Raw genomic sequence first — 24,873 nt, 5'->3', positions numbered from 1 at the left:
CATTACAATACAATAATGTACCTAGAATACAGTTCTATTCAAATACTGACGTGAAGTATTGAATTGACTTCAGTTCAAATTTAAATGGAAAGCGACGTTTGTCAAACCGCGAATTCCTTTGAAACCTTTGCAGATCTAAATTGACTACCATTTTAATGAGTGAGAGAAAAACATTGCCCAAACATACTCCGAAGTGCAAATGGACAGAAGAAGAGGATTTACTTCTTATTAAGGCAGTAAACCAGTTGAAGGTTTTAAAATGGAATAAAATAGCAGAAATAGTTGGCACTAGATCAGGGAAACAATGTCGTGAAAGATGGCTTACAAAAATTGATCCTGATATTAACTCAAAACCATGGACTCCAGCTGAAGACGAAAAACTTATTGTCCTTCATGAAGATTATGGAAATAATTGGACAGCAATAGCTAAACACTTTAAAGGAAAGACTTTTCTAAGTGTTAAAAACAGATGGAGATCTTTTAACAATAAGACTTGTTTGAAAGGTCTAGAACCAACATATGCCAAAGAAAAAACAAGAAATGATCTTACTTTAGATATATTCAACTTTTATGACGCAGTAGATGAAGCAGATTTGTTCTAAGATATTCTTTACCCCAAAAAATCATATATTTCTTGTTATTCACTAATAAACTTTTTTCACATATAGTTTGAACCTTTTGCTTGTTACAATATATTGTGCAAATATGTGTAATTTTCATTTCTTAAATAACGGAATTGAGATCATACTCAAATTTGTAAAATCTTCTCAAAAATTGAATTAATTTCGAAAATGTTTGACAATATTACATAACGTTCACCAACCAACAAATTTACAATCATTTTACAAACTAATAATAGTATCTATCATTTCTAGCGATAAAATGATTTTGAAAAAAGTTCTCAAACTAACCTAATAAGCAGATCAAGGTCAATTTTCAAGCAACCACTGACAATGAAAACTGATTGTAATATCAACTCTACTGGGGATTAATAATGTTTTTAATTTTTGATATTTTTTTTCGAATAATCACTATTTTTGAATCGCATTGCCGTATTGGTTAATTTGAGATAATGTAAAGCATATATCAGTACACACTGTTCTTAAACTAATATAATAATCTTAAAAATATAATTTTCAATCCTTCTTATTTCGATATAATACAAATAATCAAAAATAAAATCTCAATTTGTGATAGACATAGTTCATCTCTAATTTTGATAACTCAATCGAATTTTGAGTTTTTGAAAGTGGTATGAGACTTATTTTACTAATCCTAGTGTCATAATTGTAGCCAATGATTGCAGATATTGAATTTATTTAGCTCCAATATGATCTTTCTTGCTTGGAAATTATTAAATCATTTCCAAATCGATTTGATATTTCATTTATTTTAAATATCCTGATCAAAAGCATTTTCCCAATACTTATCATCTTTATTTCTATTTTTCTATAAAAAAAAATTATTCTAAATTAAACGAAAGAAAATTATGAATGATTCTATTATTTTTTTAATGAATTTTCGATATATTATATAATAATTGAAGATAATAAATTTCGAAAAAATTAAAATTTTGACGGAAATTCTGGAAAATGTACCAAAAGATCATTTCCATAAATAATTCATCTCATTGACTTTAAAATTCGTTGCGCGATTTGCGTGATATTTCTAAATTTCTGGTTGATCTGGAAATAAAACTTAACTAAGAAGTTGATACCTCTCAGAAACGCCTAGGCATTAAAAATGCCACACAACAATATCATATATCATATTTCATTAAGCAATGTTTTCAATTCCAACCGTAAAATGATGATTGAAATTTTTTTGTTATATTTGTAAATTAAATTCGGCATTCTCATTATTTTGTAAGTGGATATAACCTCTAATTTTGAAAACTCTTTACAATTTTTGAGAAAGTAAATTTTTCTTATAAATTCACAATATGAAAATTACGAAAATATATTCTCTAGACTTCATAGGTTATCTTTCATAGATTTAATTCTCTCAATCTAAAAGTGCCAACAGATCACAACTGCCCAAATAAATTCAATTTTTTTGTATTCAATTTTCGAATTACTTTTTTTCAATGCAATTCCACAAACTCAGAAGCAACCATACTCCCAAGAGCAAGTGGACTCAGGAAGAGGATTACTTGTTAGTTCAAGCTGTAAAGAAGATAGGCGAACTTAAATGGAATCAAATTTCAAAATTTGTAGGAACCAGATCAGGAAAACAATGCAGAGAAAGATAGTTTACTAATTTAAATCCAGATATCAACAACGAACCATGGACGCCTGAAGAAGATGAAAAATTGCTTCGCCTCCATAATAATTATGGAAACAAATGGTCAGAACTCGCCAAAAATTTCAATGGCAGAACAGTGTTAAATGTTAAGAATAGATGGCGTACTTTTATCAGAAGAGGAATAATTCCTAAATTGCCCGAACCAAAAACAGAAGAAATCAGTGCCAAAGAATTTGAAGACTTTACTTCTCACCTCGAAGCCTTTAACGAGTTTGAACAAGTTGGTTTACAATTGAGCGATTTCGCATCATATCTGTTTGAATAAAGTATTTCGATAAACGGTATTGTGATATTTAATTAGATTATTTACACGGGTCAATTACAGTATTTAATTTCTTGTTTTTGTTGCTTTTATAGTATCGAGAATTATAATTTTTTAATGAAACGTGCTATTTTGAAAAAATAGTTAGCTTTAACATGTGTTATCTTTTTCAAATCGATCATAGTTAAAGGATAAATAATTTTGAATGTATTTTTATTTTCTATTCAAATATTATAGATATTCAATTCAATATTTACGATATTTATCACAACAATTTTTTATAGTTGGATTCATTATATATTAGGACTTAACTGCTTTTTCATTGGACAATTTTTGCCATGTCATTTTCGATTCAATTCCTTTTCTTTACAAAACTCAATCCGAACATTCATTTCACAAATATCTAACTAATAATTTTAACTCGATGTCAAAATAATTGTAAAATGTAACGTAAATTTCACAAATTTTCTTATAATCGATAAGGGCAATTTTCATTAAATTTTGGTGGTTTATAAGTTCATTAGTTTCTTTTATACCTTCATTATATATTTATTTCATTAATACTTCATTGTTTTCTGATCAATGATTTCCATATAATTCACACTATAATTTCTACAAGTGGTGTAGTTATTATTTTCATTCTCAAAATAACAAAAGGACTAAAAATTGAATCGGATATCAATAAAAAAATGACTTATTCGAATGATTTCACTTCAACAGATATCAACAATCCATAAAAAATTAGATTTTTTCAAAATTTTTAAAAAATATGTTTATTGGATCCCGAATTTATAATCGAAGACCTCTACGGACATTGTTTCTTATTGGAGCAAGTACTTGTATATTCCTTCGTTCCGGAATCAATGTTCTCAATGATGGCATAATGTTGACTGTTTCATCCGAAATTTGAATGATAGAAAATTTTCGGATCGGCTTCCTTTTGTAGCAATTCTGTATCTTTTCAGACAGAGCTTCTATTTCCCTTGACTTTTTGGATGTTCTTTCTTCACTTTCTTCGAGTTCCTTTCTGATCTTCTCATACTCGAGCGTTTTGGCTCGTAGTGCGGCTTCGCTTTTAGATATCTTCGACATTAATGCATCATAGGCTCCGTTATGGTATTCTTGAGTTTTAATTTTTTCCTCGGTATTTTTTTTGACCTGATATTGAGTAACTGCACTCTCTTGGCCTTTATTTAGCTTAGAAAGAACTGTTTCTGTATCATTTAATAAGTTTGAAACAGAATTTGTAAGATTATTAAATTTTTCAGTAATTTCGAGTTTTCTTTGATCAGCAACCTCACACAACGCATCTCTTACCATAGTATTGAATTCTTTTTCTAGGTTTTGCATCGAAATAGGCCTTGTTTCAAGAAATTCAGGGTTGCTTAATAATTCACGAGTTTCTTTGATCTTTTGTTCATACATTGCTATTTCCCTAAGTAAGTACTGCCTTCTCTCTGTTATCCATGTAGTTAAATCACTAAGGACCTCAAGATAATCACTGTCGTCCATTTATATGCCGCACTTTTTGTTTGATGTGATTTTTTAATTATATGATATTCATATTCTATACCTCGCATAAATCCTATTTCATAAGACATAATTACCATATTCAAAATTAATTTTCGAGATTTTTCAACAACTATACTTTAATCTATGGATATGATATTTAAATATAGAATACTAAATTAATTTTGGTTTTATTTCTTTGTATTAAAGCTTTTTCAAAATTTGATTTCATAAATCCGACTTTTCAAGCGCACACAATTGAAAAATACATTTAATTTAAGTAATAAAAAACAATCAAATGATAAAATTGTCAAAAATTTACTCGATTTTTACAAAATCATATTAGTAGGGTTTCCTGCATGGGTTTGGTTTCGGTTTTTGTTTCTTCTCCATGACAGTAGTGGTGTTGGCTGAGTATTACCCTTGGCAGGAGTATTTTGGTTCACATTGATATTTTGAGCCATTACTCTTGTATTTCCTGGGACAATTTGCGGTATCACTGGACTAACTTGAGGAGAAGGTAGGAAAAGGATGGTTTCTGAGACGTCATCAAGGATTTGGGACAATCTTTCGATTGATGAGTCCGTTATCTCGATTCTTGCTTGGATTCGTTTTAATTTACCTTTCATCTGCTTGTAGTGTTCGTTCAGTGTAACTTCGAGCTTATCGCAAACGTTCTTTTCGACTTCCGAAACTAATTTTTGTAATTTGTTTTTTGTAGCCCAGCCAGAGTCTTCATTCTTTTCGCCATCATCAACTTCTTCAACTCTTGGTGAGCAATTCAGTATGCAACGCGGTTCTTTGTTGATATTGAAGCCAATGGAGTTTGACTGAGAAAATCTTCCAAAAGCATTTGGCGTTGAAGAGCAGGAAGACATCTGATAGCTACCTGGTACCTGGGAGCTATACATGGCCCTGGCCAATGAAGGAGCAGCCCTTCCACCGAAAGCTCCATCCCTGTTCATCCTTTCGAAATTTCCCATTCACAACATCACTCTCTCAAAATTTACATCATGAAATACAGCCATGAATAGCTTTGTAATAGTTATATTTGATAAAAATAAAGCTAAATGATTGATAAAATCTTGCTTTTATGAAGTTATTTTTGATTGAATTTTGAATTTATCTTTATATAATCTTGATACAGTGAAATTACAGCCTTTGACTGAAATAATTTATATGGTTTTAACACAATAGCATATTGATATTGTTAATAAATTTGAAATTAATATTGATACTATTTTAAGGTAGTTTCATATTTAGTAACTTCTTTCTTAGATGTATTTCAATATCACATGCTAACCAGAAGATCAGATCTTTTAATGAATGATTGGAAGGATCTCATCGATGAAATACAAGAAGAAGCAAATATTCAGAAAAATACTGATAAATTAACACAACTAATGAAAGAATTAATATCACGCTTTTCCGGACTAGGAAATTCCCCAATTGAACAAAGTAATTTCGAAAAATTGTTAAATTTCTTCCGATTAATGAACCAATACAGTGAAAAAGATTACTATATGCAAGTCAATACTTTCGAAATTCTTATCCATTCGATGAATACTTTCTCAATTACAACAGATCCAAAATTATGGGTAGATTTATTTCAATATTACGTAAACGTGATACAAGATTCCGATAAAAAACTTTTACAAGTATTGAATTCGAGTACTAATACCTTCTATTTATTTTGGTATTCCATACTTCGCATCTCAAATTTGGATCAGAAGCTTAAGTTGTCATTGGAAAAGGTCACAACGTCATTATGTCAAACAAACATTACAAATAACTACCTCAAAATATGGTCAAAGAGCTCTTATTTGCATCCGATTTTTATTCAAACAGAAGATCTAAAATTACAGTCAATTATCATTGATTCTTTGATATTCTCAATATTTAGAATAGAAACAACCATGGTTGACGATCCAATTGAGCCAATAACTTATTCTTCTTATAACACGAGATTTATAAACAGCGAAGCCGAGAAATACACATACGATTTACTGAATTCCATATCCAATGAGATTACATCTATCAAATTCTTAATTAACATCATTTTCTTTCAAATTAACAAATTTAAGAACGAATTTTTAGTTTCAAAGGGAAGTATCAACATAAACGTTGTTACATTGATGAGTATCATTGATATCATTGTAAAATACTACACAGAAAAGAAGATTTCAATATATCCTTTGATTATTGAAAAATTAAATGAAATTCCTGAGTTCAAGAACTCATGTTTCGTTCAATTATTTACTATCTCTATTTATTATCACTCAAATGCCATTTGTTACCTCAATATGAAGAACTTTGAACCGAAATTTCTTCAAATTTTCGCAGAATTACTTTCAATTGTGTATTGCAAGTACTTCATGAAACTGAATAAGGATAATCTGTGTGATGTAGCTAAGAGCTGCAAGGCTACTATCAAAAGAACAGGTTTGGCAGGGTTTAAAGCAGAATTTCGATCAAATTTGGATTTAATTTACGATAGACCTGTTGAATTTTACAGAAGGATATTCGATCCAACACTTATATGCACATGCCCAGAGCTTAGAATGGTTACAGAAGATTACCAAGAGATTTTCAAAATATTTGAATATATTGTTACGAATTTTCCAGGAAAAAAGGAAGAATTAGTGTACAGAATAGTCAATATCAATGTTCTCTTGCATACTCATATAGTAGAAGTGGTAAATATCACTGATAACGCTCAAATTATTCAGAAATATTTCCCTTCTGAATTTACAGCGGTGAACTTCATCCCAGTTTACAAAACCGCCATTTCTATCGTCGGTTTGAATGCCCCTATTGAAGAAAAATCTCAAAAAATTTTTATTGACATGACACTTTTTGCATTTCGGAGCGACAATCCAGAGATCGTTTGTATTGGCATAGAAGGATCTATTCTTGCGTTTTCGCGTATGATTAATAAGTCATTTTGCTTGATTGAACCAATTATCTCTGCTTGTGAACAATTTGAGCCTGATCCGAGGAAGACATTGCAAGTATTGATGTCTTGTTATGGTATAGCTACGAGAAATAATATGGAAAACCAAGAAACAATCAAAGAAAAGATAATTCAAATTATTGAAAAGATTTTTGCCAAAATTCCTAAGGATAATATAGCTGTTGGATCTCTAATAACCCTTGTAACTCTGAATTCGCGTAAATCTGATGGTTGTTTCAGTGAAGATTTGAAAAATTTAATCCGAACTTTCTTTTCTGGAGATATTAAGTTCTCTATGAATTCATTGAGACTATTCTCATTCTTTTCTGAGTATTTTAATGTCATTAGATCTAAATTCCCTGAGTTTCCAGATATTTTTGGAAATATTCTCAAAGAAATCCTGATAAAAAGGGATGATTTGTCCAAGAATATCTTCAATACACTTGTTGACGTACTTATTGACATCACTGTCCAAACAGAAGACTCTAAATTTTTAGATGAAGTTTGTAATTTCCATAAAGACAACAAAACAGTGATTCAAAAGAGGTCTGAACTCAATTTCTACAAGAATTCAGACCTAATTGAATCCAATTACAACTACAAATCCGATCTAGTTGTAATTACAAACAATGAAACGCTTCACAAGCTGAAGAATGAAGGAAACGAACTCACCATACTTACTAAGACCTATTTCAGTAAGTCTTCCCATAAAGTAATCATGCCAAAAGCCGAAAAATCAAAAATACCAAAATACGATAAAGAAAAAACCGAAGTTCCTCCAGCAGAAACGATCAATTCTGAGTTCTCCCAATCCATTGGAACTCTTGTTGACGACATAATTTCGAAGAATCAGCTGAAAGAATACAAATTTGAGGATTTCAGCAATTCTTTCACCCAGCAAACGTCTAATCCTTCATCACCAAGGATGAGGCTTGAGCACAGACCCTCCATGGAGCTGTTTCATACTAATGATCCAACGACATCCCTCTTTATGGCCCTTTTCGGAGACAATTACATCACTACTAAGCCATCAAACCTGATAGACATTGCTGTTGACCGTGTTTTCAGTATCTCGCCCCGTGAAAACATCAAAGTTGGCTTAATTTTTGTAAATGGCCTCCAAAAACAGAACGAAATCTTCTCAACCGAGTGGAAAGATACATCATCTGCGTTCAAAAGCTTTGTTCTTTCACTCGGCGAGGTTGTAGATCTCAAAGATTTCTCCGGATTCCAAGGAAAACTTGATACAGCCAATTTTTCAAATGGTCGATATCATATCTACTACGGGACACCTCGATTTGAGCTGTTTTATCACACTGCTCCTTTAATGCCTATTGATCCAACCGATAAACAGCAAATTTACAAGAAGAGACACATTGGAAACGACAATTTGCACGTTGTATGGGCAGAAAACACATTTGATTACGATACATCGACAATTACGAGCCAGTTCAACGACGCTCACATTATTGTCTTTCCTTTGGAGAACTCCAATTTCTTCAGAGTTTCAGTCAAACTGAAGAAACAAATCGAGTACGAAGTCGGACCTCTTTTCGATGACATTATTTTGCCTCCTGATTCATTGCCTTCTTTAGTGCAGTGGACAACGATCTTGACAGACAGAATGGTCAGGGATGGAATGTCTGACTCTTCTCCACACGAAGTATTTGATGACGACGTTTCTAAGTTAATCAAAATGGCTAAATCTAATTGAATGTATTTTTGTATATAATAAATTATTTATTTATAACTTATTATAAATGTTATGAGCTCTCACCAACAATGATTAATGTTTATCCATACAACTACTTGTAAATCCCACGCAAATTTAAATTGAAAGGATCGGCTTAGATCTATCTGTGTCAACTTGAAGATAATCAAGCAGACATACAGATTGTTGCAAATTGAAAAAGTATTCAATTTTCATCCCTTCATTCATATTTGAGATTTGCATAATTTTACACCTTAGTCTCAAGATATGCTTCTAATGACCTATTCTATCCATAACCAAAATATGAGGGTAATCTTAGGTAAACTTGCAGACTGATCACTTTTTTCCATCATCACTGTTTTAGATTCGGTCTCTTTTTGATGTAAAAACTTCAGACATGAAAACCTCAATTTTCGGAAGGCTAGATGCGACTAATTATATTAAATGGTAAAATTTTAGATTTTGTTATTCAATGAATTTTTACGGTTATTTGACAGTCTGAATGAATTCGGAAGAAAGTCATCCTCAGCGGATGACAATGTTTGGAATAGCTACTACAATGTTCAATTCACAGGTGAAGAAACTCGAAACCGTCAAAATTACAATCTTCCAGCAGGAAAAAAACAATATTTCTTAGACGAGTGCAACTTCTTTGATGATCATGACCGTGTTATCAATTTTAATGATATTTCCGACACTTTATTTCTACATAACCGCTGTTCATTTAGTAATTGCACTTCAATATTACAAGGAAGTTGCGTTTACTACAAAATTGGCAAGAATAGTTCAATTATTCAACGCAAATTCTGCTGTATAAAGTGCAAAGGCCAAGGTTTGGGCCAAATTTCATATACAGAAGTTGACACAGATAACTTAAACTTTATTATTGAAAGTTCCATTTTCGATGCAGGAAATGAAAGTGAATATTCTATTTTTCAAACATTGTATGATAACATCGTAGTTTCATCAACAAATTTCTCATCAAATAAAGCTCAATACGAACCTGCTGGACATTATGAAGCTAAACCAGATAAATACACAACAAAATTTAACTATTCAACTGTTGTTAATAATTTAGCAACAAATAATTATGGAGATATGATAAATATTTGGTATAAAGCTTTGATTGATTCATGTAATATTATAAATAATACTAATACACAATCATATTATGGAATTATTTACCATCAAATTAATTATCTTACTGTAAAAAGTTGTTCTTTTATTAACAACACTGTTCCTCAAGGTAAATATTTGATAGATAACAATAATGATCAATTAACAGTTGATAGTTGTTACATTGACAATTCGATTTCAAATACATTTTATAGAAATGTAGTACCTACTAATCGAAGAGAACTATTTACTAACAAATTGATTCATCTTTCAACTGGTAATTGCCAAGCAGAATTTGCAATTATCAAAAAAAGAATTTCCAAAGTTAATGAACTTTCTCTTTTTTTACAAACTTTAGTAAACATTTCTAACTCTTCATAATCTTTTTCTTCATCAATGAGACTTCAATACTTGATAGTTTTATGTGTTTATTATGAGATTTATTTGATTCTCTCAATATGCTTCTTACATCCTATTGAGAATTATAATAATTATCATTATTCTTTGCAATCATTGCTGCTGAAACTACACTTATAGACGGAACAATTTTTCAGAGACAATTTGTCTCGCATCCATATAAGAACAAATGATCTGTGATTATTTAACACATAAATATTGATCTTAATTTGAAGTAAGGAGAAAAATGTTTGGATGATTCCGATATTTTACATGAATAAATTTAAAAAAATAATACATAAAATAAAATGAAATAAGAAAGAGAAATAAAAATAAATGAGAAAATCTAATGTCTGCCACGGCGGCTGTTGTGGCTTTCGTGACCTCGATGACTGCCATGGCCACTGTGACTAGAATGTTTAGATTTGCGCTTATGATCACTGCTGCTTGATGAGGATGAAGATGATGATTCGGATGATTCTTTCTTCTCTTGTTGACTCGCGTATCGTGGTGGATTCCAGTTTTCGTCACCAAATTTCTTACGAAAGCGCTCACGTTGGGCGGCTGAAATATCGGGACGGTGACGGTGGTTCTGGTCACTCGGAGTTCGACCGTCTCTAGTGATGTCGCCGTCTTTAACACGCTGTTCGTAACATCGCTTGCAGTGGGGACGGTTGTGGCAACATTTGGCATCGTTTGGATCAAGAACAACACCACAGATGCGGCAGCAGAAACATCGCTTGTGGTAGTATTTGTTCATCCACCGAATACGTGTGATGTCGGTAAGTTGGATCTCGTTCTTGCAGTATGCACATGTCTTCAAGTACTTGATACCTTGTTCTGGACAATAGTACCTGTTGTGATGAACAACAAAGTTGTTGCCATTGAGACGACGGCTGCAGTCTTCGCATGTGAAACATTCAACATGGAAATAGTGGCTACGGTTGAAGACGTATCGACCTAAAATAGGTTGTTCGCATCGTTTGCATGAATGACGTGTGGCTTTCTTCTTGCAACGTTTGCAGCAGATCTGGTCTTTGATAGTTTGGTATTCATCAACATTAAGTTTCTTACCGCATTCGTAACAACGAAGACAATCTTTGTGGATTGTGATGTTTAAGTCTTTAAGACTGACAATGTCTTCTTCGTTGTCAAGGAATTCGCTGCAAACTGGACATCGGTTCAACTTGCCGTTGATTTTAGCACAGCCGAAACAAATTGGCTGCTCTTTGTACATGACACATTCTGGAGGACGTAAACTTTTCTGACATCGAGTGCATTTAAGACATTCAGGACAATAACAGTTACCAAACATGAAGAAATACTTGTCTTTGCACATCTTGCTGCATACTTTGCATGTTTTGAGAAGTGATGACTCTGGAGTGTCGTTGTATTCTTGTTGTGGATTGTATCGTGTTGAACTTTCAGCTGAAATGCTCATAGGACTTGGTGCGGGTGAAAGTGGACCTGTTTGGAAACCAATGATAGATGACTGTGTAACAGGTGGAACTGCACTTCGGAAATGGGATGAAAGAGGAATTCCAGAACCAAGAGTACTCATAGACATCAGTGTGTGTGGAGTGAACTGGTTTGAGTTCATTGTACTGAGTTGGTTAGAATTAAATTGACCTGAGTTGAAGTTTGGATCTGGAGGAAGTCCTCCTGTGAAGCCCATTGAAGCAGAAGGTGCAATTCCTCGACCTGAGTTGAACTGGTTGTTTGATTGGATTCCTGGTGGAGGAGGAAGTCCTCCTGTCATTGGTGGCGGTGGAAGACCGCCTGTCATAACCATTGATTGTGAAGTGTTGATTCCTCGACCGGAATTAAACCGGCTCATTGGAGGTGGAGGTAATCCACCTGTCATTCCGCCAGGTGGTGGAGGCAATCCACCAGCTCCTGGAGCTGGAGGAAAACCTCCGCCCATTCCAGAATTTAATGTAGTAGGCATTCCTCTTCCTGAGTTGAATCCTGTGCTCATAGGCGGAGGTGGAAGTCCTCCACTAGTACCAAAGTTGCTTCCCATGCCTCCTGGAGGTGGTGGTAATCCGCCCATTTTTGAATTATTCATTCCGCCAGGCGGAGGTGGTAACCCTCCCATCCCTCCTGGTGGAGGAGGTAAACCACTACCCATTCCGCCTCCTGTTGGCAAACTTGGCGGAATTCCGCGACCTGAACCAAATCCGGTGCTCATTGGTGGTGGAGGTAATCCTGACATCGAGTTCCCTCCCATTCCCATTGATGATGGTGGTGGAGGTAATCCGCCTTTTACACCTGGTGGAGGAGGTAATCCTCCCATTCCTCCTGGTGGAGGTGGCAGACCGCTCATACCTCCTTGCGTTGGGAATTTCGATCCCATTCCTCCTGGTGGTGGCGGTAAAGACATTTTAGTTAGAAAAAATTAAATATGAAAAAATAACTTTTTATAATTCTTCAGAAAAGTTTTCGTTTTATGAGTTTCGTATTATACGTTAGAACTAGAATATTGGCTGATCCATGGTTGTGTAAACTTCACAAAAATATTTTTGAGGATGTAAAGGAAAACAGTTACGATCACTACTTTGTCAAATAGAGAACCATATTACGTATGGAAAATTTAAATATCGATCGTAAAATGAGGTTTCTAATTATTCAATTAAAAAATTTTATCAATTCAAAATTGATCAGAAATAAATTATAAAATGACGAAATGTTATAAAACATTAAGAATGTAGCATTTTTAAAAACCTTTGTAATTTATTCAAATTCAAAACCTATTGACTTTTATAGATTTCTCGTTGCAACTGATCTGGTTTATATCGCTTCGTGATATAATGGTTCATAGGTAAGGTGAAAACAGTGTACAAACTATATGGATCATAACTTTGAAAATATCAATTTCATTGATTTCTTATTTTGAAGAATTTCTATGTGCAATATTAATAAGTAGCTATTGGTATTTATATATTAGAATTATTTATGCAATATGACAAAATAAATTAAGATCAATTGAAATCTGATGTTATTTAAGCAAAACATCCAATTCTATATGAAATATTGTAGCCATCATAGCGATTGAACACAACCATATTCACTAATTTGCTTTTCTTCTTGGGAATAAAATATTAGATGCTGTTTTCTTAATATGTTCATCAGTTTCTTTATGGACACCTAACTGTGGAAGTTAAAAGTAATAAATTTCTATTCATAGCTAAATAAAAAATAAAATTATAACTAAATCTAAAATTTCATACTTTCGAATTCATATTTTTCTCGTATCTGTGTGGTTTGTATGTTGTTGTTAATTCTTGTTCAATTTGTTTTTGGAACGATTGAAAATTAACTTTTCTTTCTTTTGTGTTAGAATGTGTAGTTGAACTGTTGCTAGTAGATGGCTGAACTTGGTCTTTTGGACGCGACCATTGAATTTTTAACATTCCACCATCAAATCGCTTTCCGTTCGTGCAGTCAATTGCATATTGGGCTTCTTTTTGGGTTTTGTACGATAGGAATGCGAACCCTCTTGATTCATTATTTTCATTTAAAATTAATTTACATTCAACGAGAGTTCCAAATTTCGAAAAAGCCTTGTAGATGTCATTAACGTTAGTTTTGTATGATAATCCGAATACTGAAATTTTTGTGCTGCCTTGTCCAGGTTGTTGAGGATCCATCAAATTCTGTTCTTGAAAAAAACTGATCATTAATCATACGCTGATTAGAATCTTGTAAATAATGATTACACTTATCTTTTCATTTATTATCAAATTTAGAGATTTTATAAAAATATTTCTTTTTGATTAGTTTATTATAATGAAATTCAAGCTGAACAAAAGACTTTTACGCTAAAACTTAGTTTTTATTTCAATATAATTCGAAATCAGAGTAACCATCAGAAGAAATATCATCTTCTTGGTTCTTATGAAAGATTCCGGTTCCTGCTTCCATCATCACGTACATATCGTCTTCATCAGAAAAATCGTCTTCCAAAGTATTATAATTTTCAAATTGGTATAGTCTATTCTTTGATTGTTCATCAATTGGAGCTCCGCTATTCAAAAGAAGTCTCGCCATTCTATAAAGTTTAGCAGAAATACAATTTCTAATGATTTCATATTCTTCGTAAACTTTTGCACCTTGTTCAATAAGAAGTTTGACTTTCTTGAAATCATTTTTGAGAGCTGCGATGAAAATGGCCGTTCTTTTTAGTTTGTCTCTTCGATTTACATCAATTCCTTTCTCAATAAGAAGTTTAATTGTTTCAAGATCATTTACACAGAACAAAGGAGTCTGCTGAAGTAGATTGATCATGTTTACTTGTGATTTTTGGAATAAATCTTCAACAAAAATTGGTGATTTCAAGTAAAATAAGGAATCTTGAATAGATACACCAGTGTTCTTAAGATAAACATAAAATAATACTTTTCCATAGTTCAGTGATTCATGAAATGCTTCTATTATCTCTTGATTTAAAATTAATTTGTCACCTTCACGTAATTTATTAATAACTATATCAAACGCATCATAGTTATGACTCTCAACAGTATAAAGTAATACTTTTCTTGGAAATGACTTCTTTTCCATGCACATTTTCAAAATTTCAATATTATGTCCAAAAATTGAATGTACAAGTGTCTTTTGAGTGATAGAAAACTCCTTTTCAAGAAGATGTGTAAAACATCTGATAGCTCCGTAAAATGCAGCAAAATCTAATAAATTTATTTTTTCAAAAGCATTTTCTTTTGTATCACGTGGATTAGTGAGTTTGATATCTAAATCAAAGTCATTGTCTAACGTTGAAATGAGAGTTTCTAAATCATCTTTCTTGAAAATTTCGATAAGTTTTTGTTCAACTTCATATTGAGCCTTTTCTTCTTCGTCTAATTGATCTTCATTTTGTATTAATGCATTTTGATGCTGTGGTGGAATTCTACTAATTAAGAATGATGGATCCGGAATTTCTTTCGAAAAAATTTTGAGAAATTCCTGTAAATATTCGATATTTGTTTCTTCTTTCACTGTTTTCAAGACATCTTGAAGTGAAATTAGATCAGATTCAAGGCATTTATGAAGTAATTCTGGTTGATCTTTTGAAAATTCGATTAATTCTGTTCGTAATGTATTATTATTCTTAGCGATTAGAATCGTAATATCCACATTCAATTTCATCAATGCTTGACGTACTTGAATATTATCCAAAATTCCAGATTCAGCAATAAACTGTGCAATATCTGTATTATTGACTCCCTCTGAGTCAACAATGAATCTTTCTAATGTTGTAAATTGTTCATACTTTAAAGGAACATCTACATCTCTAATTGGTGGAAATTCCATTACTCAAAAATGAAAGAACATATCTTTCCAAATGCTGTATTAATAAGTTGAATTCATATAATGGATTCCTTGAACCATCAAAACCAATATAGAGTTATGAAAAAAAAATATAATTTCATAATCAATCTAATAATCTATTTAATGTAACAAATATAAACATATATAAAATCTATTCAACAATTTCTTCCTCTTCGAAATGGTCTAAATCTTTTTGATATACTGTGTTCAAGAACGTAAGCGATTCTACAAGCTCATTATTCACTTTCCATGGGAGCGATTGCTTCTCATCAATATTTGGAGCTTCAATTGTTTGGAGATCAATTTCTTGATTATTAATATATTGCTGGATAATTCTAAAATTTCTTATAGTCTGGCCGCTATAATTGGCCATTTTAAGTTGAAATTCACATTTCGCTCCTGTTTTAACAAAATCAGCAATAAAGAGATCAAAAAGTGCTTCCAAACCTTGTTTTCCTAGATGTCTAACTACATCTTTTCCAAACAAATACTGATATGGAATTTGAAGTTTAACTTTGGGCTCATGATTTTTGATTCTACTGATTAGAATAATGAGTGTAATAAGAGAATCCAAATTTTCTTCATAATAAGCAAGATAACCAATAAGAGAATTATAGCAATAAAGGAAATTCGAAGCCAAAGCTAACTTTTTTGAAAATTCTGGATTTTTATCGATTTTAATGGTCATGAAAGTCATGTATGATTCAATTGCTCTCAAATTCTGCTTATCTGTTCTTTTTACATAGAAAGCTAATAACTGATTAACCATTCCTTCGGCCAAATCATTTGTTGGAGGTAAATTCCTGACCAAAAGAACTGCAGCTGATACTGTTGCTGGAATTGTACTATATGCAACGTATTTCAATAAAGTTAAGTTAGTGCAAAGTGGAAGATTTAAAACGGAAGCAGAAATTATGACAGCAGGGAGCAGAGAAACGCGAAATTTGCATGCTAAAATTCTTGTAAATGCTGAAGAGTTTCTTGTAATAAAAGAAATTATTGAATTGTAAGCATTTTTCACGTTAAAAAATACATTTGAGAATTCTTCTGGTATTTTAGCGATCATTATAAACTTCATGCAAAGCAAAACACTGTCAACAAATGAATCATTGATAAGTGAGATCTTAAATGGCTGATCAAAAATAATTGTTTTCGTACAATCAAAAAACAAGCTGATAATTGTACAAAACTGATCTATTGTTCTGACAGAAATGTAGTTTTCTATGTTAAAAAGGATGTTTCTTGTTCTGAATATATGATGAAGCAATAAAATTAAATTTGATTCAATAAATTGGCTTTTTTCAATAGGATCAAATGAATCAAATCTGATTACCATATTCATTATGTATTGCAAGTACATATTAACATTCTTTTCTGGTAATAAATCTTTTTGTTCAACAACTTCTGTTGGAATCTGAAAATTGAGAGGCATGATACTTGTCATAAACATTTCGGGGAAGTATCTTTTGGACTTCATAAAATATTGAACGAAAATTTGTCCGCATTGAGAATTTAAGATATAAAACTCTTTTGATGTATTATATGTGAACAGTTGTTCCATGATGGTCCTTCCAATTGGGCAATTCATTGTTTGAAGAAATCTTGGAATTAAATGTTTTGAAGAGTCTAAACATAAAAGATAAAGTGCATAGCAAATAGATGCACGCGCTGTTTCGCATGTTTGCAAAAACAGTGCGAATTTAGTAAGTATATCTGTTGATTTGTTTGTAATTGATGAAAATACAAAAAAATACGCAAGATTCATTGTATGTATTGTGAACTTGATTTGGTCTTTGGAAAACATTTCAATATTTTCTAATACAGATAAGGGATAAGTAAAATTCGAAAAAATTGTTTTTTGTGAATATTTTTCGCAAGATGTATTAAATCTAGGTGCAACAAAGGAAACTGCCAACCTCAGAATAAGATTTTTTGAGTAATCGAATGATTTACATTTGATTATTGTATTAGAAACTAAATTAACGATCAATAAATGTAGGTTTTCTATCCAATTTGTATGAAAATGAATATTTTGTGAGTTCCATGCAACTAAATATAAAAATAATTTGCGAACTTCAATTCTATCATGTTTAATGATTAAATTTGCAAAAACATTTTGTAATTCAATATAACTCGAGCTATATATTCCATCATTTATCATCATGATCAGGTCTTTCACGTAAAAAGAAAAAAACGTATTATGGTCTTGGCTGAGTAATCGAATAAAGCAATCAACTATTGCATTTTGGATTTCTTCATCTGTATTTGGCGTTGATTTTGTGATATATTTTATAATATTTATAATTCGTTTAATTTTTTGTTGAATTTCTGCTCGTTTCGTTATTTCTGTAACAGGTGTCAAGCATAATCTTTGAAAAAAGTCCGGATCTTGACTATTTGATCCAAATAGTATGCCTGTCTCCAAGTTTGTAAAAAATTCGACAGAAAACATTAACCAAAATTAAGGCAATCACTATATTTTTCATAAAGATTTTGAGTCAATATAGCAAAAGTTAGTTTGAAACATATTCAAATTTGCTTGATTTCAAAAATCAAGTTATCTTATTTCAAATCAATTGAATATATCCTTCCAAAGTAATACCATTTTATTGATGGAGAAAAATATCATCAATTAGCCAAGAATACGTCAAAAGAAAAATCAATATTATATAATTCATTATAATTTGCATACTTTGCTTAAAATCTTCTGTAATCTATTTGTTTTCTCTTTGTTTTTGTAATGCTATGTTGTCATGCATATAATACCATTATTGATGGCGAATCTAACATCAAATATGTGCTTATCTTTAAAATCTTTTCTAATCAGGTTAGATGCTTGAAATATATTTATTAATTTACAATTTCGCGCAGTTTTTTAGGGGATTCTTTGAAAATATGAACAAAAGGATATATGCTTTGGTTCTTTAAAAAAAGGTAGTGGGGCTTCCAGGCGCGTTGCGCCCTCTAGCCCCGAAGATGTTTAGTATAAATGAAGTTTTTATTCGGAGGGCTTCCAGGCGCGTTGCGCCCTCTAGCCCCGAAGATGTTTAGTATAAATGAAGTTTTTATTCGGAGGGCTTCCAGGCGCGTTGCGCCCTCTAGCCCCGAAGATGTTTAGTATAAATGAAGTTTTTATTCGGAGGGCTTCCAGGCGCGTTGCGCCCTCTAGCCCCGAAGAAATTTTGCCCAAGACCCAAGAGGAGGACCGAACCCCAGCTGACCAGCCGGTGACAAAACCAAAACCGTTGTTATTTACATCATATTAATAGTGTCATATAAACATCTGTCAAAAACCGCTTTTTAACTTCACTTAAAATGCCACGTAAGCTACGTAAGAATATACGTAAGAGGAAGGAAGCATTGAAACATCCAATAGTAAAACTGACACCACAACAACAGTTGCAACAACAAATGATGAATGACCCCACTATGTTGCAACAACAAATGATGAATGACCCCACTATGTTGCAACAAATGTCAAGCAACCCTATGCTTTTAAACCGAGTTATTGGTGCACAGAGTGGAGGTTTAAGAGCGGCACTTTTAGCGAAAATGGCAGGCTATGGTGGAGCTGCAGACGGAACAGCTTATAACCCTCAAAGTCAAATGAATTTGAGTTCACTCAAAAATCAAATAACAGATGTCAAAAAGTCAAACCTAGACATACAGAAACAAATAAGTGAAAACGAAAAGAAACTAGAATATGACAGACAGACAAAGAAACTCAATGAGTTAAACGTAGAGAAAAAGAAGAAAGAAGAACAACTGAAAGAACTAAGTACAGAGGAATATGCGAAAAAAGTGTCAGAAAAAGCAGCAGAAGTAGCAAAAATGGAACAAGATGTTATAAATTTGAAAAACCATACTACTCAATATAAAGTACTGAAAGATGAAGAGATAAAACAAAAAGCCCTGAAGACATATATGGATAGCGATGAGTATAAAAAAGAAGTTGAAGCAAATGTAAAGGCAGAAAAACTTTTACAGTTGCAAAACCAAACTGTACAGTATGAAAACTTAGCACAAGAAAGTAAAAATAACGATGCAGCCATGCAAAAGGCAATGAAAAGCGCAGAATATATAAAAGCTAATAATGACTGGTTAGATGCCCAAGCCAACGCCAAAGCAGCCCAACTTATAGGGTCAATAAGGACAAAAATACAAGCGGATGAAGACAGTTCAAATGAAGCTTTAATGAATGCTGACTTTAAGAATGCCTTCGAAGCTCTTCATAGTAAGGTGAAACAAGTGAACGATTTCTCATCTGGAAAGAAACTGAAGTCTGAAGGTTTCGACAAAGAGTTAAGAGAAGTAGCACAAAATATGACGAAAATAACAGATGCAGCAACGAGACAGGCAGTTCAAAGTGCCTATGACTCCGTTAGAGCAGCTGTTGTGGAAAGTCAAGAAAAAGAGTTACAACAGACCAAAACAGACCTAGTAAATGCTTTCTTAAAAACGAAAAGTCAGGTAGGACATTATGCTGCAGATGGAACATATGTGCCAGCTGGTGGAACTTATATACCACCAAACCCTCCAAGAGAAGCACCTGCACCAGGACTACCTAAAACATTTACATCGTCACATGGACACAGACATAGGCATGCACCAAAACCAACACAACAACCAACAGTTCAAAATCCAGCACCACAACAACAACCAAAACCAACAGTTCAAAACCCTGCACAACAACCAACAGTTCAAAATCCAGCACAACAACAACAACCAAAACCAACAGTTCAAAACCCTGCACAACAACCAACAGTTCAAAACCCTGCACAACAACAACCACAAACAGAGCAAGGACATAAAAGAAGTAGAGAAAAAGGAAACCAAGAATTCTTAAAAATGCTTAAGGAAGATTATGGTTACCCAGATACTCTTGACTTTAGTGACAGATATAAAGAAGCTATTAGAAAGTTCAAGGAAGGAAATACTGACCCGAACCTATTTAGCTTTATGGTTCAGCATAAAATCGGATATAATCTCAAACCTGGAAAATACAAGCTCGCAAAGGGATATGATTTAATAGCATATCATCCAAATGACATGAATGAATTTACTCCGAGATATTTGATGTCAGAGCTAAATGATAATTCAACTCTCTTCATGAAACGCGTAAAAAATAGAGACGGAACGAAAGAAGAAAGGTTTATGAGTCCGGATGACTTAGATAGGGAACTTGTTAAAAACGGTCTCGGAATATATGAAATGCCAGCAGATGAGGTACAAGAAACTCCACAGGAAGAAGTTCAGATACAACCAGACATGGAAGAAATAGTTCAGCAACAACAGCTAGAAGAGCCAGAAGGAAACGAACAAATCCCTCCTTTGGAAACTAACTTCACAGAACTAGATGAAGATTTGGAACAGCCGAAAAATCTTGACCCTCAACAAGTGTATGAGGAGAATATGGAATCTTTCCAAGAGTCTAAGAAAAATTCGGCTGACATAGTAGAAGAATATCGAAAAATGTTTACCGACATACAAAAGACTCCAACATCAGATGAAAATATTCAGCATAGAATGGAAGAACTGAAAGATAATGTACACAAATACAATAATCCTTTTTACTTACGACCATATAACGTTCAATCTTTGGCTGAACTCGGTGAAAATAAAAGGTTAAATTTCAACAAAACATATAGAAATGAAACATTGTTTAAAGTTCATTCAGAACCTAACCAATATGGAAACAAACCTACTTTTGTTTCTGCAGACTATGGAACTACAATGAGATGGGGTCATAAAGCTAATCCGGATAGGTGGTTCATAAACTTACAACCTCAATTCCAAGAAGTTGTAGACGCAATGGAAGTGAATGGTGAACCAGATATAGCTGGTATTTTCAGCGCGGCTTTAATGCCATTGAAAGATATGAAAGATGCAGATATTTTGGACCAGTATGAAATGAACATGGCTGAGGGAAATATAACACCTGACGTTCTAGAACATTTATCTCAAAGAACTACACAGAACCATAGAGATGGTATATTTGGTGAAGAGTTTAGAAAGAAAGTTAGGGAGAGAGAAGGAAGAGAACCTATTGTACATGACCTTGCAAACGAAAGTTTGCAAAATGTCATAAAAACTTACTTTGCGGACAATGAACTGAGAAGGGATGAATATTTAAGAAAACTCAAATGGACAGTACCAAATGAAATGTTAGTATTGAAAAACATGTTCCATGACAAAATAAAACCAACTACAGAAATAAATGACGCAAGACTGAAACGTTGGGTAAAGCTTTCCCATTCACAAAAGATATTATTGGTAACATGGAAAGAAAACCAGAATGGCTACAAAAACATATATTTGGAAACGAGCTTATTCCATATGGACAAGCTCTGTTTGAAGAGCTTGAACCGGAAACTCAGGAAAGAGTCATGCAAACAATAAGCGAAGACTCAAATACAAACTATGACAAAATCTTTCTAGGATATAGGTTACCTGAGATGGGCGACCAGAGCCCAAAGGCAAAAAGGATATGGGAAATTTACAACATACTAGGTGAACATGAGGCAAAGATGCAACAACTTGAAGCAGAGGGCAAGTTACCAAAAGCGACACCAAAGAAGAAGAGAAGAGTAGAACAAAGTGAAAGTAGTGAAGAAGTAATTTCATCTAGTGAAAGTAGTGGCAATGAAGGAAAAAGAAGAGTTAAAAACTCAGTCAGGAAGAAAGTAAAGCTTGGTCCGAGTGGGTTCTATTATGACACATAAATCCAACTATTCTATATTTTTACCCATATGAAATGTACGCCGCTCAGAATATTACGCCAACAGTTTTGGATGCCATGAACGGAAATGTTTCCGAATGGTATAACGAATGCGAGAATGCCATTAGAAGGTCAGAAATAGTTCCTGGAACTTACGAATATACAACTGCTGTTTCTTATGGAAATGTAGGTGAGTTTGATGAAGGTTCTTCAACAACAGTAGATATTGCATGCGACAGGTTTCACATTATTTCTATTGACAACTCATTCTTATACGTGGAACAAGACATTGAAATAAAACCTTCTGCCAAGTTGTCTGACAAGAAAGGTTGCAATGGAATTTTCTATGTCGGATACCAATATGCTCCAGAAGTTTTCATGGGATATAAGATATATTCTAACTCTGACTTAGTTCAAACAGTAACATGGGCAAACTATGAATGGTTTGCTTTGAGAAACTCAGTACAACCACAAGCTAGAGAACAAACAGACCAGTATGCAACTATTGAGAAAATAAGAAGACTTGACCCTAACGTTCCAGGAGTTTATGTTAACCTTTCTGGACAAACTGCAGCAGCAGTAACCAAAGTAAAACTGAAACTTAGAGTTCCTTTGTCATCTTTCCTCATCTTCAGGTTTTTAAGATACTTGCCAAACTGGGCAGAAAAAATTTCTATCGAACTTACTCCAAGCAAAAATAACTTAGTCATTGCACCAACACAAGACCCATTCACTATTACAGACGTAAAGGGAACAAATCAAACATCATTCGCCGAATTTTGCAAAGACAAAGTTGACTTAGACTTTGGTTTCTCAAACTTCAACAATGAAGTAAACTATTATTTCAATGCTGCTGGAACTGCTTGGGACCCAGTTAAGTTTACATGCGAAAAGTTTGAATGCAAGAGAATAGAAAGCAGACTTGCAGTCTATATGTTGGACCCAGATATTTCAAATGCTTTAGCTGCCAAATATATTGCAGTTCCACTTATGTTCCCTATACACCAAATATCTGTCAAAGACTTTGCAGGTGAAGTTGGAAACCAAAGTGCTGACCCAGGTGCAAGAACGGATATTGCTTTAACAACTGCAATGAAACATGCAGATACTATGTTTGTACTGTTCAGACGAACTATAAATGACTATTCTTGTTTCTACAACCCTGGTATTAAATATCATATAAACATAGATGGCAAATATTATCCAAGAGAAGAATATTCTACAGTTGAAGATATGAGGTCATACAACTTGACATTAGATGCTATGAACTTTAACAACAACTTCACAACAACTATTAACCCTGAAATGCAAAGTTCTATTATGCCATATGTAAAACTATGGACTCATACAGGAGGTCAAAAAACTCAATATACAAATGGAGACCGTTCAAACTTTTGGCTTGGCATTCCATTTGCTGACTCAGAAGACTTTATGGGTGGTATTTCAACTGTTGGTACAGTTCAAATACAATATACTGGTGACAGAGACGGTCCAGATGAATTGAGAGCAAAGAAGTTTACAAAACCAATAGCACTTTTCACGGAAGATGCTCTTTTGAAGATTCGTTCGATGAAACCTGCTGGGGCTCCTCAGATTGGCATAACGACAGCTTCCATCGAGCAGATTTTGGCAGCAGGTCAGTAAGTTGTTCTTGAACTGACTTCTCTCCGTCAAATATTGACAGTACGCCAGTTTTGACATAATACTGTATTATAAACTTTCCTTTAGTAATATCGGTCAGTTTTGTTGTTATATTTTTGTCTGCTTCAAGAACTTTCACCATTTCAGTTATACCAACTTTCTTTGCTTTATGAAAATATTTTGGTTCAGCAAAGACTGCTATTCTATAACATTTTCCATTGTTTGTGTAAAGAACTATTCTGTCAATGAACTTGTATTGTTTCTGTGTGTAAACTTTGTTTTGCTTCAATTCAATAAGATATCCGAATACGTCCATCTTTTTATTCTAAGTAAAATGTCATTTCCGAAAAATAGAAGCGTAAGTGTTTCAAAAGGTTTAATGGCGGTGGCAGATGTGAAGTTAAATTCACCAACTCAAACAAACAGTCAAAGTGTTATTGTCAATGTCAAAGACAGAGATGTTGAAATGGGGAAACCATACGAAGACGAAGATGGTATAACAATAGTTCCTGTAAAAGAACAACCAACATATCCTGAAGTTAACAGAGACTTAAGTTCTGTTGCAGATATTCGAAACGACTACCAACAACTGAAAGACAAACTTCAAACTCAGGAGAAGATTTGTCAAGCTTTAGGTATAATGTTAAACTTGGTCGAACACAACCCTGTAAAGGTGAACTCATATGTCATTGCACTCATGCAAGTCATGAAGTTTTGAAAGAACTATTGAAACTTTTGACAGAGGCAGACGATATAAACATCAAAGAAATAGAACCCGACATTAGTTGCTGTGGTGTTTCATATAATGTCATTGACAAGATATACGTTATGAAAGGAGGTGAAACGTTGAACTTAAAATATAGTTTCCCAGACGTTATAAAAATATTTGACGACCACAACATTTCATTAAAATTTATTTTGCTAAGTAAATGGCA

At 33.1% G+C, this 24,873-nt stretch overlaps 10 protein-coding genes and 1 pseudogene across 11 annotated transcripts, besides 1 other annotated feature; 5 read left to right on the top strand and 6 right to left on the bottom strand.

Moving 5' to 3' along the window:
* Nucleotides 1-155: 155 nt before the first annotated feature.
* On the top strand, nucleotides 156-602 carry TVAGG3_0204030 (RNA polymerase II transcription regulator recruiting protein; the record flags this gene model as incomplete). Its single annotated transcript, XM_001304676.1, has 1 exon — nucleotides 156-602. The coding sequence occupies one exon, from the start codon at nucleotides 156-158 to the stop codon at nucleotides 600-602; it is 447 nt and encodes a 148-aa protein (XP_001304677.1).
* A 2,753-nt stretch (nucleotides 603-3,355) lies between these two features.
* TVAGG3_0204020 (uncharacterized protein) lies at nucleotides 3,356-4,078 on the bottom strand (the record flags this gene model as incomplete). Its single annotated transcript, XM_001304677.1, has 1 exon — nucleotides 3,356-4,078. One exon carries the CDS (start codon nucleotides 4,076-4,078, stop codon nucleotides 3,356-3,358), a length of 723 nt encoding a protein of 240 aa, XP_001304678.1.
* A 326-nt stretch (nucleotides 4,079-4,404) lies between these two features.
* On the bottom strand, nucleotides 4,405-5,040 carry TVAGG3_0204010 (uncharacterized protein; the record flags this gene model as incomplete). The annotated part of the gene is made up of 1 exon (XM_001304678.1): nucleotides 4,405-5,040. The coding sequence occupies one exon, from the start codon at nucleotides 5,038-5,040 to the stop codon at nucleotides 4,405-4,407; it is 636 nt and encodes a 211-aa protein (XP_001304679.1).
* A 357-nt stretch (nucleotides 5,041-5,397) lies between these two features.
* Nucleotides 5,398-8,939, top strand: TVAGG3_0204000 (GTPase activator protein; the record flags this gene model as incomplete). The annotated part of the gene is made up of 1 exon (XM_001304679.1): nucleotides 5,398-8,742. The coding sequence occupies one exon, from the start codon at nucleotides 5,398-5,400 to the stop codon at nucleotides 8,740-8,742; it is 3,345 nt and encodes a 1,114-aa protein (XP_001304680.1).
* A 1,555-nt stretch (nucleotides 8,940-10,494) lies between these two features.
* Nucleotides 10,495-12,637, bottom strand: TVAGG3_0203990 (uncharacterized protein; the record flags this gene model as incomplete). Its single annotated transcript, XM_001304680.1, has 1 exon — nucleotides 10,598-12,634. The coding sequence occupies one exon, from the start codon at nucleotides 12,632-12,634 to the stop codon at nucleotides 10,598-10,600; it is 2,037 nt and encodes a 678-aa protein (XP_001304681.1).
* An 838-nt stretch (nucleotides 12,638-13,475) lies between these two features.
* On the bottom strand, nucleotides 13,476-13,901 carry TVAGG3_0203980 (translation initiation factor protein; the record flags this gene model as incomplete). Its single annotated transcript, XM_001304681.1, has 1 exon — nucleotides 13,476-13,901. The coding sequence occupies one exon, from the start codon at nucleotides 13,899-13,901 to the stop codon at nucleotides 13,476-13,478; it is 426 nt and encodes a 141-aa protein (XP_001304682.1).
* Nucleotides 13,902-14,091: 190 nt separating this feature from the next.
* TVAGG3_0203970 (Ankyrin repeat family) lies at nucleotides 14,092-15,561 on the bottom strand (the record flags this gene model as incomplete). Its single annotated transcript, XM_001304682.1, has 1 exon — nucleotides 14,092-15,561. One exon carries the CDS (start codon nucleotides 15,559-15,561, stop codon nucleotides 14,092-14,094), a length of 1,470 nt encoding a protein of 489 aa, XP_001304683.1.
* A 169-nt stretch (nucleotides 15,562-15,730) lies between these two features.
* On the bottom strand, nucleotides 15,731-17,383 carry TVAGG3_0203960 (uncharacterized protein; the record flags this gene model as incomplete). The annotated part of the gene is made up of 1 exon (XM_001304683.1): nucleotides 15,731-17,383. The coding sequence occupies one exon, from the start codon at nucleotides 17,381-17,383 to the stop codon at nucleotides 15,731-15,733; it is 1,653 nt and encodes a 550-aa protein (XP_001304684.1).
* A 2,702-nt stretch (nucleotides 17,384-20,085) lies between these two features.
* Nucleotides 20,086-20,425, top strand: TVAGG3_0203950 (protein of unknown function, DUF4106 family; the record flags this gene model as incomplete). Its single annotated transcript, XM_051226406.1, has 1 exon — nucleotides 20,086-20,425. A coding segment is annotated over one exon (340 nt), but the record flags the coding sequence as incomplete, so codon positions are not given.
* Nucleotides 20,426-20,427: 2 nt separating this feature from the next.
* Nucleotides 20,428-22,301, top strand: TVAGG3_0203940 (annotated as a pseudogene). Its single transcript has one exon. A coding segment is annotated over exon 1 (1,874 nt).
* Nucleotides 22,302-22,639: 338 nt separating this feature from the next.
* Nucleotides 22,640-24,873: part of a mobile genetic element that runs on past the window's edge.
* TVAGG3_0203930 (protein of unknown function, DUF4106 family) lies at nucleotides 22,676-23,941 on the top strand (the record flags this gene model as incomplete). The annotated part of the gene is made up of 1 exon (XM_051226405.1): nucleotides 22,676-23,941. The coding sequence occupies one exon, from the start codon at nucleotides 22,676-22,678 to the stop codon at nucleotides 23,939-23,941; it is 1,266 nt and encodes a 421-aa protein (XP_051111391.1).

The sequence above is a fragment of the Trichomonas vaginalis genome, chromosome IV (genome assembly GCF_026262505.1).
Source record: "Trichomonas vaginalis G3 chromosome IV, whole genome shotgun sequence".
In the NCBI taxonomy this organism is placed as follows: domain Eukaryota; phylum Parabasalia; order Trichomonadida; family Trichomonadidae; genus Trichomonas; species Trichomonas vaginalis.
Note: the sequence above shows the minus strand (reverse complement) of the source record. Positions and strands in the feature narration are given on the sequence as shown.